Genomic DNA, 16,110 nt, shown 5'->3' with positions numbered 1-16,110 from the left:
GAGTAAGAAGGTAAAGAAAAGTAAGGGAGAACACTGAACTCTATATTGGTAAACATATGTGCCAAAGTTATCTTAAAGTACACTAGGAGGCAGGTAAATTGTTGAAATCCTCTGTATCTTGAGGAACATTTTCAGAAGCTTAATATTAATATTTCCATTAATATGAATTCTTATCCTTAATGGTACTGAGTAAGTGACATAGTTTCTCATCATTTGAATTATATATCCCTTCCTTGTATAAAATATGCCATTTTCCCTTTGTATTTCCTATATTTTAGTCTATCCTACAGAAAGTTGTGACTCAAAGGAATAAAAATAATTTAGAATTAAATTTGAAAATTAAAGAGAACTCTTACTTTGCAGTGGTTAAGAACACAGGGTATGGACTGACAGAAAGTCTTAAGAACATGTAGTTACCATCATTACTGTTATGTTAAGGTATGTCAGGGAAAATAACTGTTAATACGTATGTTCAATGCTTACTGCAGTCCAGGTAGAGAATGGATTATAGCAAGACCCTCGGACTATATGGAGGCAATTGAGCAAAGTGGATGAAGAAAAAGCAGGGCTTTAAAGAACACAAAGGAACCTAGCTTACTTTTGTATAACATCTCTCTGCAGCTATAAACTAGGAGAAGCAGACATACACAAAAACTTGGAACATATTGAAAACAGTGTTCTTTGAGCAAAGACATCAATCATATGATTCTAAGCCATAAAGAATATTATCCATCCAGCTGTGAACCAAAGACATTCTCTATAAATATGGAAGGCTAGGTGTAGTGGCTCAGGCATGGTAACCCCAGCTACTTGGGAGGCTGAGGCAGGGGATCACTTGAGGCCAGGAGTTTGAGATCACCCTGGGTAACATAGCAAGACCCTATCTCTAAAATAATAAATAAATAGAAAGAAAGAGAAGAAAGAAGAAGGGAAAGGAAGAGGAAACAGGGAAAGGGAAAAGGGAAAGAGAAAGCGATAATACTTGTAGCCACATCTTTTAGCCATACTTATGTACTTTGATGGGCAATGATTTCAGATTTTATTTTTAAATAAAATATTATAAGGATACACAGTTCAGGTTTTGGAAGCCTCGTGCATTTGTAATATATATTATGAAATATCTTGAAGTATTACAGTGAGTGTTAACATGTGGGCCACTTTGAATCAGACCACTTTAGCTCAGCGTACCAACTTAAAAATGTTTCTAACTCTTGAGATACATACACATACGCACAAACACACACTAGTTATACCATACATGTCAGCTGATAAATTTTAGTAGGTTTAAGTGCAGACATTGTATTACAGAAATCCTACTTTTTTTTGAAACCATAACTCTGACCTGATTAAACTCTAGTAGATATATAAAGGAAAATCTATTTAGGATCAATATCAAGAACTTCCATTCAAAAAGACTGAACATTTCCGTATATTTTACTATAATTAAAAGAAATTTTTAAAAGATTGCTCAGGACTAAAATGCTTTTATTAGCCTTCCGCAGGTTCTGAGTTGACTTTCTGTACATGCTTCCCAAGTTGGTCCAAACACACTATTCTTGGTCTTGATACATTTATGATATCCGATGTAATTGCAGATGAAAAAGAAAAAATATTTTGGGAGACCTTGGTCTTTTTCGTTACTCTGAAGCGTCCCATTAAGTTAGTTCTAGGAGGCAATAAAGTCAAAGAATCTCTTGGTTGAATTTTAGATTTTGATTTTCCTCGGTGTTCTTTCCCTAAAAATTAAAGAGCTGCAATTAAATATCTCTTAAGCCTAAGAGCCTAGGTATAGTCTCATTACTTCCAGTTCTGTATAGTTATATTTTATTTTCTTTTTGTTTTTGAGGTAGAGTCTCACTCTGTTGCCCTGGCTAGGGTGTAGTGGCATCCTCATAGCACACTACAACCTTACAACCTCAAAACTCCTGGGTTCAAGCAATCCTCCTGCCTCAGCCTCCCAAGTAGCTGGGACTACAGGCACATGCCGCTGTGCCCAGCTAACTTTTCTGTTTTTAGTACAGACGGTCTCGGTCTTGCTCAGGCTGGTCTCAAACTCCTGACCTCTAAGCGATCCTCTTGCCTTAGCCTCCCAGAGTGTTAGGATTACCAATATGAGCCACTGTGCCCGGCCTCTATATTCTTTACATAACTAAAACATAGTAAGAGAACAGATCAGTCAGAGACCAAAAATATATGGGGACCACTATGATTTGCTAACTTTGTATTATGTGCTAATAAAAGAACAAATGCTAACTACTTTAAACATCCTTTTGTAAAATAAAGGATATTTTAACACCAAAATAAAGTGTAAAGGGCATTATCTCAAAATGATGGACTTCATATTTAATGAAATTACTTTTATCACAAACTCACTATATTGTCCTTATTTTTTCTTACGTTACCATAAATCTGCAAAAACCTTATCAGACCATTACTGGTACACAGATCGTTGTTTAGAAACCAGTATTTAAGTGAAGAAGAGTGAGACTGAGTTTATTCTTTGATATAAATTACTTACATGAAAGAAGCTATACAAAAAATGGATATTCTTCTGTCCATGATATTCAGAAATACAGCCTCCCCATATAACTAACTTCCCTTAGGTGTTCCCTGAATAAATGAAGTTCTTTCCTCTCCTTTTACTGACTCACTATTCTCTCCCTTTCTATTTGTGACCCCAGCAAACTAATCTTTATTTCTGAATGGTTCTATCCTTGATTTTGATAACATACCAAGTAAGACCGATTTGGATCCTGCCCTAAGCATGTATGAACAAGCACAAAGCATATACATGAAATTAATAAGTTATTTTATTCCCCATTATATGTCTGATAGGAAGGGATAAGTAACATTATAAGATCTGGACCCTGATCTCTGCAGACCTAGTCCACTCAAATGTCATCTACCAAGTATGTACAAAACTGTACAGAGTATCAATGGAAACAATGTAGTCTTTGCCCTAAGAAGTTATAGGTAGACAAATTGTACAAGAAACAATAACAAGACCATAATTTAAGTTATACTTATGTTTTGTTTAATGTCATTTCTATGCTCATAGCTTGAGAAAAAGCAAAGAGAGATCTCTGTCAAATGATATTAGTAGGGAAGACCTTAAAAGAAATGATTAACATGGATTTGTAAATAGGAAGATATTTAGGTATACAGAATTACGAAAGAAACGTTTAGAGTTAAACCTTTTTTTTGGTAGCCTCTATGTTTTGAATTTTTCGAGAAGGAACAAAGAATTATGAAGTGTCAGTGCTAGAAGTTACTGCAGCAATAAAAGAAAAATAAATTACCTTTTTTAAAGACAGGAATTATGGATGGTCCTCCATTCTTCTCCAGACTAAAAGGAAAACATTTTTTTATCAAATAATAAAATAAATGAAGATATAGTTCATCCAGAAAAAATATGTGATGAAATATATGAAGACTTATTCCAGGTACCATGTTCAATGCCTGATGGGCTAATTTATATATGTTACCGGTATTAACTATGCATGCTACCTGTAGGTATTTTATATTTAGTCACTCATTTACCTCAAACATTTGGACCATTAAATCTGCTTGCAATGAACAGGGGAAGCTTTATGGAAGAAGAGATACTTCGGCTGGGTTTTGAAGAAAATAGTTCTGAAAAAGGGACATCTTTTTCTAATTTCCACAAAGTTGCAATATGGGCTACTGACTATGTGAAATGCTACTTATATTATTTATCCTAAATTAATTTTTTGAGCCAACAAAAAAATATTTAACATTGCCAATTATAACAATTATAATTTAGGTTCCCTGGCTTATTATATAAAATTAGGTAAATCAATTTTCAGTTTTTCAAAGAATTATTAAAATGGCTCTAAAGATGTACTTATTCTCTATACTTAAAATTGTTTTATGTAACCAGGATACACTACTGGATCCTGTTCCATTATCCAGTTAATAATATATCTTGAGTAGTTGTATTTCCTATATATGAATATCCCTACTTGCAAAGAAGACTTTTAATTCACATACATCTACAGAAAAAGAGAAAATATGTCCATAGTAAAGAGATTCTCCTCTCCTTCATTTTTTCAGAGACTTAAGTTCATCTTGAAACTGTAATATTGAGGCAAAAATCCTCTGAGTAAATGCCTGGCAAACTTCACCATAACTCTAACCACTGGGTCTGATTTTCCACTTTAGGAGTTTAGTCTTGCTTTGGATCAAGTCCAGAAGACCCATTTGATGCTAAAGTCATGTTGGTGTTTCTGTTGTCTCAGAACTCTCAAATGTACCCCTAGTCTACTAAAAAATGGCTTCCTGGATCAGATGTGGAGGCAACAAGTCTTCCAAAAACTTTTTTAAAGTGTGAATAATTCTGGCCAGATAGTTGTGTTCTTGTCTGCACCTACAAGACTAGTCCTGAGGTGAAATTAAAACAGGCTTTGGCAATGGACATTTAGAATGAAGTTCATCCTGCAGTATATAAGAGATAAATTTTCATATCAAAGATAGTTTTCATTGTGTGATCTTTCTTAAACTTCCTTAAAATTCCTCTATCAATAATTTCACTGCTGCAACTTTAAATGTAGGCACGATACCTTAAGGAAGGAAGTCCCACTGTTTGTTGGATTTGAAATTCCTTTAAAAATGCTGGGTTAATACTTGCATCTCTGCTGATATTATTTGTTAAACGAAGGAACTGATTAGGTTTATTCCTGCATTCCTTCAATAGGATGCGGAAAGCATTTGCATTGTAACTTAAGTAGCCAAGAGCACAGGAGCAAGCTGCTCGAACCTAAATGAAGAAGGGAAAACAATTATTTCTTAACTAATATGCTTTGTTCTTAAAATGTCTAAACCCAGTGTTCTAATTAGCTACTTCACAGGAAATTCTCCGTAGATATGTATGTAAACTGATGAGAATCTATGGATAGAAGCATAGTCATATTTTTAGAGGGCTGTCAACTGCCATTGATTTCTAGTGGCTGTTCTCAATCTTAACTGCATTTTAGAATCATCAGGAATGTAAAAAAAAAAAAACAAAAAAAACGAAAACACCAACTAATTCAAAATCTCTTGGTAGAAAATTGGGGCATTTGTCTTTTTTTTTAAGTATGACAGTTGATTCTAATGTGCAGCCAGAGTAAGAACCTTTGAGTTTGAACTGAGGCAGTGGAATGCAACCTTGGTTGTGCATTGGAATTACCTGGATAACTTTAACAATTCTGCCTGGGTTCTACCCCTAGAAACTATTGTTTAATTATTTTGCGGTATAGCCTAGCATTGAGAATTTTCCAAAACCGCTCAGGTGTTTGTAATAGGAAACCAGGAAAGAAACTTTAGGATAACAAGTAGGCTAAAAATAGCCACTTAGGAAAGCAACTCAGTTTTCCACTGGTAAAAACGAAAAATACAACTGTCAGGCCACAGGACTCTAACGTAGTGCTCTCCTTGAAAGAAGTAACCTTTGCCTGTGACCCTGAAGTAATTAGAGGTTGTTCATATGATTAATTAAAATATACTGCTAGGTAGTTGTTAGGGAATCTGATAGTTGGTAGCATAAAAAATTTCATAAAACAAACAATCCAGGCAGGCCCATGCAAAGTATCAGGAAGTTAACATACTGGTCTTTACATTGGTATCTGGCTTCTCCCTTGAAAACCCTGGACCTGAGTTCAGCTGTTGTAAATTTGTTAAAAATGCAAATTCCAGGGCCCAACTGAGATGTATCAGAAACTCTGGAAATGGGGCTGAGCAATCTAACAAGCCCCCCAGGTGACTCTGATACACCCTAAAGTTGGGTGTATTAACACTGCTTTACACCTTAGGGGAAAAAAGTGCGGGAACAGAGGCAAACCACTGCTATGGCCAGCATGGCCTCTTTCACACACCCTCACTTCTAAGCCTGCTTGGCAGATAAGGAAAACTATTGTGTGGATTCTACTTTCATTCATTCCAAATTATAGAAATAACTTGGTGAGATCACAAAGTCACCAGTGTTTGTTAGATAAAGTATAAACATTTTAATTATAAATTTCCGTATTGTCAATGTACAAATTTGTAGATTGAATCTTAATTCCAGCGTTAAGATGGCTGTTATTCCATAAGGTTTTTATTTTTTAATTTGGAGACTAATTTGAACAGATATTTCTTTTTAAATATTTAATTATAATTGGTTTATACTGTTTTTGTAATTAAAATCCTAATTTTGTCTTAGAGTTCAAACAAAGGTACACCTTTTATGGGAATCAGAATTTTGGATAGCAGATATGACTAATTAGTACTAGAAAAATCATCAAATTTTAAGTTAGTAACATGAGCTATAACATAGCCAATCAGTAGAGAAATGGGCATATTTCTCTTGAGCCCACAGAGTGATGGGCAGATTATATTTTTTAATGTATTCAATTTTAGAGCTAGTTTTCTTTTGTTTTACCTCTTCTCTTCCTGAGTACAAATGGTAGCAGAGACGTTGGATTGTTCCTAATGTGGTAAATGCTTCTGGAATACCACCTCTAGATCGAGCCAAGCTAGCTATTAAATTCCCTATAAATTAAACAAGAAAGACGCTTGTGTTATTTAACTGATATAAGCTGATCTGTTTGTACATAGCATTAGAAAAGGTTTGCACCACAAAACATCTCTGTTAAGCAGCGCTGAGAAAAGGCATGTATATGTAAACTTTCTTCAAAATTTTGTTTGTTTTTCTGTCACAAACAGTAAAAGTTATATAGGTTTATGTAAGAGTGGGAAAATATGAAAATTAGAGATTTTATTCCTCCCATGGCTTCAGAATATATTTTAAGGTTTTCAGAGTTTTTTTTTTTTTTAAAATGACTATTACCAATAATAATTAAATTACCATAAGAAAATATAATGTGTCCTTTTTGCAGTTCAAATGGCTTTAAGAGCTTAATGGCATTTTAAAATTAAGGAATGCATTACTTATTAAAGTTTAAAATCATTGAATTTCTTATAAAAAGAAATGTTTTGGTGTTAAAATAATAAAATGTGCTAATAATTAAAACAAAGTGCAGATACCAACTTAATGGTATTTCATTCATAGTCATGTTTAAAGATATAAATGTTTTTATATTTGTGTGTGGATACTTCATTGAAATATGAACTGAGTTTTTGTTCTTGTATTTTGTTCTGGCCTCCACTGTAAGCCAAGAAATTCTTTGTGTTTATTGCCTCAGAATGGGGAGGACTGGATTATATTGTCTAAAGCAAAAGTTGTCTAAAGGTAAACTCTATTTAAAGTTAAAAAGATGCCTTTGAAGATGGGAAGTTAAAAATGGAAAACAAATGGAAGAAGCAGAAAACCTAAAACTGAGAAGAAAAGTAAGATTTATAGTTCTCAAAGGAGTAGAAGCAAGAATTTTGGAGAATACCTAAGTGGAAAACTGAACCACTTGGCAACAGAAATCCCAGTCTTGCAAAACTTCTGTGCCTTTGGAGCCTCTTCTGGAAACCATGTTGACTTGGATACTGAGCACATCAATTATTTCATAATATACCTGAGGCCTGAATGTCAGGCTTTACCCAAGATACCCCAGACATGCATAAGACTCTGGTGATGAAGTACAGGGAAAGTCTAGTCATTTTTAAGATTCAATTCTCCCCAACCTGTAGAAATTAATTTAATATTTGAAAGCTAGTATAATGTGACATTTGTTTGACACAATAGCTTGTGGATTAAAATTTAAACCCCCTACAGTTGTTTTTCAGAGTCACAGAATTACTATGACACTGAATAATGTTATTTCCATGAAAATATATTTAATAACTTAAACATTTTTTTCTACCTAGTTTCCATCAGAAAGTTTTCCTTTGCTTCATTTTTTCTTACTTAGCATGCAAATTATACTCCATAAAAATATAATTCTTTGGCAGCAAGTGAAGTTTCCTTCAGTGATTTTTTTAGTTAGAAAAAAACCCCAAATACCTTATTTATTTATTTTGTCATTTATTTATATTTGTTATTTATTTTGCATATGACTGTCATTCTTTTTTTTTTTTGAGACAGAGTCTCACTCTGTTGCCCAGGCTAGAGTGCCATGGTGTCAGTCTAGCTCACAGCAACCTCAAACTCCTGGGCTCAGGCAATCCTCCTGCCTTAGCCTCCTGAGTAGCTGGGACTACAGGCATGTGCCACCATGCCCGGCTAATTTTTTCTATATATTTTTAGTTAGCCAATTAATTTCTTTCTATTTTTTTAGTAGAGACGGGGTCTTGCTCTTGCTCAGGCTGGTTTCAAACTCCTGACCTTGATCGATCCATCCGCCTTGGCCTCCCAGAGTGCTAGGAGTACAGGCATGAGCCACAACACCTGGCCAACAGTCATTCTGACACTATTTTATGTCACTTTGAGAGTGCTATGTCATGTCAATCAAGTATTGTTATTTTAAGGAGGGGGGACAAGGTCTTGCTCTGTTGCCCAACCTAGAGTACTGTAGGTCATCATAGTTCCCTACAACCTCAAACTCCTGGACTCAAGCAATCCTCCTGCCTCAGCCTCCTGAGTAGCTGGGATTACAGGTACACACCACCACATCTACCTCATTTTTCTATTTTTTTGTAGAGATGGAGTCACACTATGTTGCTAAGGCTGGTCTCAGAACTCCTGGGCTCAAACAATCCTCCTGCCTCAGCTCTCAAAGTGCTAGGATTATAAGTGTGAGCCACTGCACCTGGCCTAAATATTATTGATTACCTATTATGTGTAACCTGGTGGGTTAGGTCTGGAGTAGATGCAGTTACACAATTAGTATTAAGTGTGTCAAGAACTCTTGGGCCATTTTGCTTTGGTATGTTGCATAGCAATGTAGAGAACTCTTAAATATTAGCAAAATGTACACACTTGAACAAAAGGAAACCAGACAGAGGTATATCAATGTAAATCTGCCACTACTATTATAAATCAGGGTATAAATTTTGTTGTTGGCAGTTCATAGCTGAATTCTCATTTTATATCGTGGAAAAAGTAATTAGGAGTTTGAAAAAGTACTTAGGAAAGCAAAAATGTCTGTGTTCAGAGTTACTCTGCTCCTATTCTGGTGCAGAGTAGAGGCCTGTTGTTGCATGGAGACTTACCATGGAGTGGCATATAGATAAATATGAGTTCATTCTTCAAACTGTGTGACAGGGTATCAGGTGTATTATTTTATTGTTGCTTAGATTACAAAAAAACTTTTTGAAAATAGTTTTATGTGGCTACAATTAGCTTCTAGTCATTTCTTACCTGTCAAGACAATCGTAGAGGTATGAACTGAATACAGACTATCAACTAAAATAGTAACACCTCTTGCAAACAAAGTAATATGGTCCACATCTATAATGACTTTAGCTAATACAATAATCTAAAAACAAAAAAAAGCATAGAATCATTAAACATTTTCTACTCAGCTTTTCTAATTAAGCTTTTATGATTTTTTAAAAATATTTCTTAGGAGGATAAAGGGGGTGTTTGGTGGGATTCAACAGAAGCAGCAAGTGGTGGTGGGAGGAGTTAGAGTACTTATTCCTATCTGGTCATAGCAGTGACCATAGTAGCCATATTATTCTTCCTATAATGTCTGCCACTTCTGCATCCCCAGAAATGTGGGTTCATAGAAACTACTTCTTCTAAAGGGCACAGGATAGAAAATGAAGGGAGAATAAGACTAAGAACCCAGATACATACAGTTTTTACAAGGATGAAGAATCAGTATGATCAACGAAAGATTTGCAGTTAGAAAACCTGTCTTGAATGCTAGTATGTTTCTCTACCTATTTCTTTATAATATGGGTGTGATAAAATACTACTACCTCCCTGTCAACCTCACAGGACTGTTCAGATGAGGTGTAAAGGCAAAAATGCCTTGAAACTTGTACAATTCTATATAAATGAAGAAATCCTCATCGATAATGGAGTTTTTATGAGGTAGGAGGGGCTAGTGTGCAAAGTACTAAATTTTTAAAAATCAGTAAACATTTTTCTGGACAGCCCTCTAATTTTTAACTTTCAAGTTATCACTAAAATGACATATTCATTTGAATTGTTAACCTCTGATTTTATACCTGAAATGCTGCCATTGCCTTCTCAGTTTCAATTCTTGATGCAAGGAAAGGTTCAAAAATAGATATGGTCATTGTTCCCCTTTCCAACATTAAATATTGTTGAAAGCGATTATTGAAGGCAAAAAGGGATAATGCATAGCCTGCTCTTAAGCAAATATCCTAGAAATAGAAACATGCATTATCTTTAACTTACTTCATTTATCATGATACTCAGCATAATAGACTTTGAATCAGTGCCCATTAAAATATATTGCATTCTTATCACTGGGGGTTGTAAAATATGTCATTATTGGGGAAAATAGATTAACAGAGAATTACCCCAGACTATTATTGAACAGATACAATAGAGACTAGGTTATAATGGCAGATAGAAGAAAAACCATTTTAATTTTCAAGGAGAATGTTAGATTACTGATTATGCACATGAATACCTAAATGGTAAGAGGAAATGCAATAATTTTATTAACCATCAACTTTTTGTTTTATCATATTTTCAACATTTGAAAGTAGAGTTGATAAATCAAAACTTCCTTTGTATAGCATGCTATCTATTGCATTCATGCATTGTGGAATTGTCTATTATCATCTCTAAAAATAAGCTCACTTATAAAATTCTATCGTACTGTGTTCTAAGGAGGAACAGGAGAAAGCAATTTACTTTTTTGATAATATTTTTTCACTTGCTGAGCCTGAAAAAATCATATTTTAACATTCTGAGGATGGGCAAACAGCAAAAGCCAATTTCTCCCTTAGTCTGCTTGCCAAAGCTGTGTAAGTATGGTAGATCTTCCAGAAAGACCCAAAAGATAAAATCTACTAAATTTTAATATTAAAAATAATTTAATTATATTAATATTATTATGCTATTTGAATACACATACAGAGAGAACTCATTAGTCTTACTAAATTTTCCTCTGCCACATTAATCATTATATTAAAATGTTATATATACATATTGAAATATAGATAAAATGATATGATGCTTGAGATTTGCTTCAAAAGTAATATGGAGGAGTGAGTGAGTAGATATATAGATGAAGTAAGATTGAGTATGTATAAGTTAATAATTGCTGAAGCTGGGTCATGGGGATATTTAAGTTCATTATGCTACTCTCTTCTATATATATTTGAAATTTTCCATAATAAAATTACATACACACACACAAAGTATTTACCCAGCTATAGGCAAGAAGGTATTAGGTATAGTCAAAGGAATAGGGAACTAGGTCTCAGTCATGGGCAAAGGGTAGATTAATAACAGATAGCAGAATAGAACCTTGAGTCAAGTAGGAAAGAAGGGCATTGGGAAATGAGCCAAAGGGGCATGCCTTGGGTATCAAGGTCCAATAGAGGGAAGTGAGAGAACCATTTCCACTTCTTTTCCATGTAGGTTTTGCTCCTACATTATCACTGTGGAAGTCTACAGTAAATAATTTAAAGTGCCTGGTTATGTTTCAAAATGAATTCTACACCTTGACTATTCTACCATGACAGTATCAGTTGCAGGATAATGCCAAGTTGGCTATTCCCAGTCCAGAGGACTAAAACTTAATCCATGAGGACAGATATTTTTCCATACTTTTTTTCTTGAATATCAACTGTCTTATACTCTTTACTTCATATATCCTTGCATTTACCTACCTCTGAGGTGGTTATACCCATTGGTTGCCTATTTTCACTTTATGAATGGGAGAATAGTATCTGTCATTTATGCTCACTAACATCTATTCAAAAGTACATTTATAGGCCGGGCGCGGTGGCTCACGCCTGTAATCCTAGCTCTTGGGAGGCCGAGGCGGGCGGATTGCTCAAGGTCAGGAGTTCAAAACCAGCCTGAGCAAGAGCGAGACCCCGTCTCTACTATAAATAGAAAGAAATTAATTGGCCAACTGATATATATATAAAAAATTAGCCGGGCATGGTGGCTCATGCCTGTAGTCCCAGCTACTCGGGAGGCTGAGGCAGAAGGATCGCTCGAGCCCAGGAGTTTGAGGTTGCTGTGAGCTAGGCTGACGCCACGGCACTCACTCTAGCCTGGACAACAAAGCGAGACTCTGTCTAAAAAAAAAAAAAAACATTTATAATTAATTAGGTCATATATTGTAATTAATTTTAAAAGAGTAGGCTAACAGTAAAATACTAAGACTAATTTTATGTGGCTTTGAAAATCATTATCATCAGTCTATTTCACATATTGTTCTAATTTTATAGCATGCAAATAACTAAATTATAATTTTAAAATTAACACATAATTATTTGATCTCCATGTAAACAAGATCAATGGGGCTACAAGTTTTAAGAATCTGGGTTAAGTGACTTAATCTTTTTTTTTTTTTTGAGACAGAGTCTCGCTTTGTTGCCCAGGCTAGAGTGAGTGCCATGGTGTCAGCCTAGCTCACAGCAACCTCAATCTCCTGGCTCAAGCAATCCTCCTGCCTCAGCCTCCCAAGTAGCTGGGACTACAGGCATTCGCCACCATGCCCGGCTAATTTTTTGTATATATATATTAGTTGGCCAATTAATTTCTTTCTATTTATAGTAGAGACGGGGTCTCGCTCTTGCTCAGGCTGGTTTCGAACTCCTGACCTCGAGCAATCCGCCCGCCTCGGCCTCCCAGAGAGCTAGGATTACAGGCGTGAGCCACCGCGCCCGGCCAAGTGACTTAATCTTTATTGCACTCCTGTCATTATCCATAAGGTAGCTATTCATCCAGTGACCTATTTAGTTACTGAACATCTCTCCCTTCCCACTAATTTATATTACAGGTCTGTGTAATCTGATATCTCCCACTATAGGTTTAATTAAGGACCACATTAGTTCAGTACTTTCTCTAAAGCCCTCAGAGTACTATGGGGCAGGTAGTTTTGAGATAAACTTAATATAGTATAAGAAACACTAGAAAACTTTTAATTCCACATTGTGATGATTCTTAGAATTAAAAACTTTGACCAAGAGCAGATCAGTCCTTTGGTTTATCCTTACACCTAGTTCTCTAAGATCCACTATATCTGTAGAACTGATGCACAAGGATATATTTATTATGAGCCAAATGTAGGGTCCAGAGGGTGAAACAGGTGGTAACAGACTGGGAGGGAAGGGAGAATGCTTGAAAGTAGAATGTGTAGTAGAAGAAAAGGGAGAAAAAGAGTGTACATGAGGAATCGGGTAATGGAAGTGAAATGTGGGGGGAACAGAGTAGAGGGTAAGATGGCTTAGAGTCAGACATTAATTTAGTTTCCTCACCCTATTATTAATATTTCCCATAATTTTATAGCAGTACTTCTTTCTTTTTGTGTCCCACAGTGGAGTAAAATGTGATATTAAAAAAAACAACACAACTTCCATCTCACTTCTACCTCCAACTTTCTTTTGTCCTTCTAAAATCTCAGAGAACTGAGAGAGACACTCACTGATGGCAGTTTTTTTCTCTGATGGCTAAATGCACTATAGACATTGGGTCCTGTTTTTCTAGGGTAGTGCTATTGAAAGTGTGGCCCGTGGACCAGTGACAGTCCACAAAATCATTGACAATGGAAGAAAAGAAATTGAGAATAAACATTTAAAAGAAACCTCAGTTTAATCCAGGACAGAAGAGATTTGGTTTTTTTGGCTCATCACCAAGCATTAAAATTGCTGTACTTCAAAGATGAAATGTGACAACTCTGAAAACTATGAAGCTGTATTATCACATATGAATTAATAAAGAGATTTGTTACATTTCTTTTCTTAAATACATTTGAATATTGCCATGAAAAAGACTTGATGATAATTTGATGATGTGGTCTAAAAACCATTTTCTTCTAAATGAGCTTGAATATTTTGTAAAAGTGTTACCTTATCTTTTGAGTGAAGAAGATAAAGAACATCAGCGTACTCAAATCCTTCATTTTCATGTAAGTCTTTCTGAAACAAATCATTCCGTAGAACAATGCACGCCAAGGAAAATGCCACTTCAACCTAAATATGTGGTTTTCAGAAATCAATTTATTTTTCATTCATGCTTTATTCAAATGACATATTTCATTATACAAACATTTATATAGAATACACTGTGGAAGAATACTATAAAATCTGCTAAAATATCCACTGGTTCCAGTTCTCTGGCTAGTATTTAAAAAGTGGCACTTACAACTTCTGGAGGAATGACCCTCATAATTTTAAACAGCTGGGAAAATAATACAGGGAAAATATCCTTCCTCACTGTGTGCAGGGACAACCACAGAGTTCCATTTGAGGGCACTGGGGAAGCCAACTAGGGCCAGCAGGGCATGTAAGGAGATATTATCCTAGGTGCATAATTGTATCCTTTTGTGAATTTTTGTGTGTGTGTGGCATGGGTTAAAAGCTGCTTGGAACTCCTTGTTAGCTACTCACTCCACTGAGTTGTAAAGCTTTAATGCAATATCTATTAATTAGAGCAAAGCTTTGGGAAGTAGTACTGAGCAGTAGTTTTTTTCCTTCATCTAGTTCTGGAGTCATTTAATGAATATTCTGAAGCCTATTAGGAAGATGAACCTTGTATATTATTGGGACTCAACAGATAAGTTTTTAAAGTGCTTTAAACACTTTAAAGTCCTTTTCCAACAGATAAGTTTTAAAGCACTTTTTAAAGTGCTGTCCTATGCATTTCGATTAAAAATGTTATGAATTGAAAAAGCATGATTATTGAATTATTGCAATTTTGTCCATTCTATAATGGACAAAATATTTTATCTTGAGGAAAAGTATTGAAATGTATTTATGTTCTAAATAAACACAAATATGTTCTAAAATGTATTTATGTTCCAACAAGTTTCAAAGCTCACTGAAAATGTATACCAAAATATAGATGGATGCAATTTTGAAATAGTTTTGCCATGAAAATGCCTATTTTAAAATAAATATGTATTTGAATATGGTATTTTTCCATAGTCTTGTGGAATTTACTTATACTTTAAGTCAGTGTAGTTTTTATTTATAATTTAATCCAAAAGATTGCTAGCATATGCACCTTCTTTTTGTTTTCCTAATCAACTCCTGCAATAAAATAATCTCTTTCATTGCCATAAAGGCTACATAACTTAAGACATATTTTCTGATAACAAACACATTTGTTAAAAGAAACAATGTTGTTTATTTACATATTTTCCTCCTATGTTATTTCAATCTCCTCAACTCCAACAGAGCCTATACCAAATTTTGAGGAGAAAATGTATTTTTTGCTATTATAATTTCCTGCCTGGCCAGCTATATAGATGTCTTGAATTTCTAAAGCCTTGGTAAAAGGTTTGAATAGCTGTGAAAGTCATTTTATTAAAGGCATTTTATTAGAAGTAAATGGAAGAGTGAATGACTTCTTCAACAACTCACAAGAATTCTTCATAATGTCCAGCCTTGAGAAAATGGCCGGCCAACAGAGGCTGCTTGGTGGAAGGTAGGGCTGCTTTGCTGGTGTAGCACTGATAAGATTCACGTATATTTGAGAATATTGCCACATAAGTCACAGATCCCCATCATCCCCACCCAATTTTAGCAATCAGTATCTAAGGAGCTAGGGAAGAAGTTCTGTGAATGATCAAATATCCGTGAATAAAATATCTGAGGAAAAATTTATTTGAAGAGTAAAGATATAAGATTTTCTTATTTGAAGAAATCGTATTTTAATAAAATTCACTACTTATGGTTTGTAGCCATGTTTTTTTGTTTAAAACTTCTAGGATTTTGTTTAAAAGGTTAAAATTTTTTATGCTTGTGAACTTTTATAAAGATAGAAATTATTCTTTAAAATGATATTTCTGTTAATTTTTACTGTATCAGAAAAAAATTATAAACCTTTATATGTACCTTAATGTTAGGAGAAGGGTGATTTCTTAGTAGTTGGATAAGTACTGGAAAGGCATTTTCCTCTACAATGAACTGTTGACTAACAGGATTGCTTGTATGAGCTACACCTGTTAAGAGTCCACATGTCAATGAAGTAATATTTTTTTCCATATTATAAATGCTAACATCAAATATAGCTTGATATTTTTGGTTGATAAAGTGTCCTAAGGTAATACGGTTAGTAAATTACATAAGAAAATGCTA

At 34.6% G+C, this 16,110-nt stretch overlaps 1 protein-coding gene across 1 annotated transcript in view; it reads right to left on the bottom strand.

The window, feature by feature from the left end:
- Positions 1-1,470: 1,470 nt before the first annotated feature.
- The window catches only part of ANKAR (ankyrin and armadillo repeat containing), a 61,962-nt gene continuing 47,322 nt past the window's right edge, over positions 1,471-16,110 (bottom strand). Inside the window, exons 16-23 of the mRNA XM_076005754.1 lie at positions 15,868-15,974; positions 13,879-14,001; positions 10,045-10,203; positions 9,227-9,344; positions 6,419-6,528; positions 4,581-4,777; positions 3,300-3,346; positions 1,471-1,736 (exon numbers count right to left, since the gene is read on the bottom strand). Coding sequence (XP_075861869.1) covers positions 1,489-1,736; positions 3,300-3,346; positions 4,581-4,777; positions 6,419-6,528; positions 9,227-9,344; positions 10,045-10,203; positions 13,879-14,001; positions 15,868-15,974 — 1,109 coding nt within the window. The 3' untranslated portion in view covers positions 1,471-1,488. The remainder of the gene's footprint in view (positions 1,737-3,299; positions 3,347-4,580; positions 4,778-6,418; positions 6,529-9,226; positions 9,345-10,044; positions 10,204-13,878; positions 14,002-15,867; positions 15,975-16,110) is intronic.

The sequence above is a fragment of the Microcebus murinus genome, chromosome 8 (genome assembly GCF_040939455.1).
Source record: "Microcebus murinus isolate Inina chromosome 8, M.murinus_Inina_mat1.0, whole genome shotgun sequence".
Lineage (NCBI taxonomy): Eukaryota > Metazoa > Chordata > Mammalia > Primates > Cheirogaleidae > Microcebus > Microcebus murinus.
This window is presented reverse-complemented; position numbering and strand designations above follow the sequence as displayed.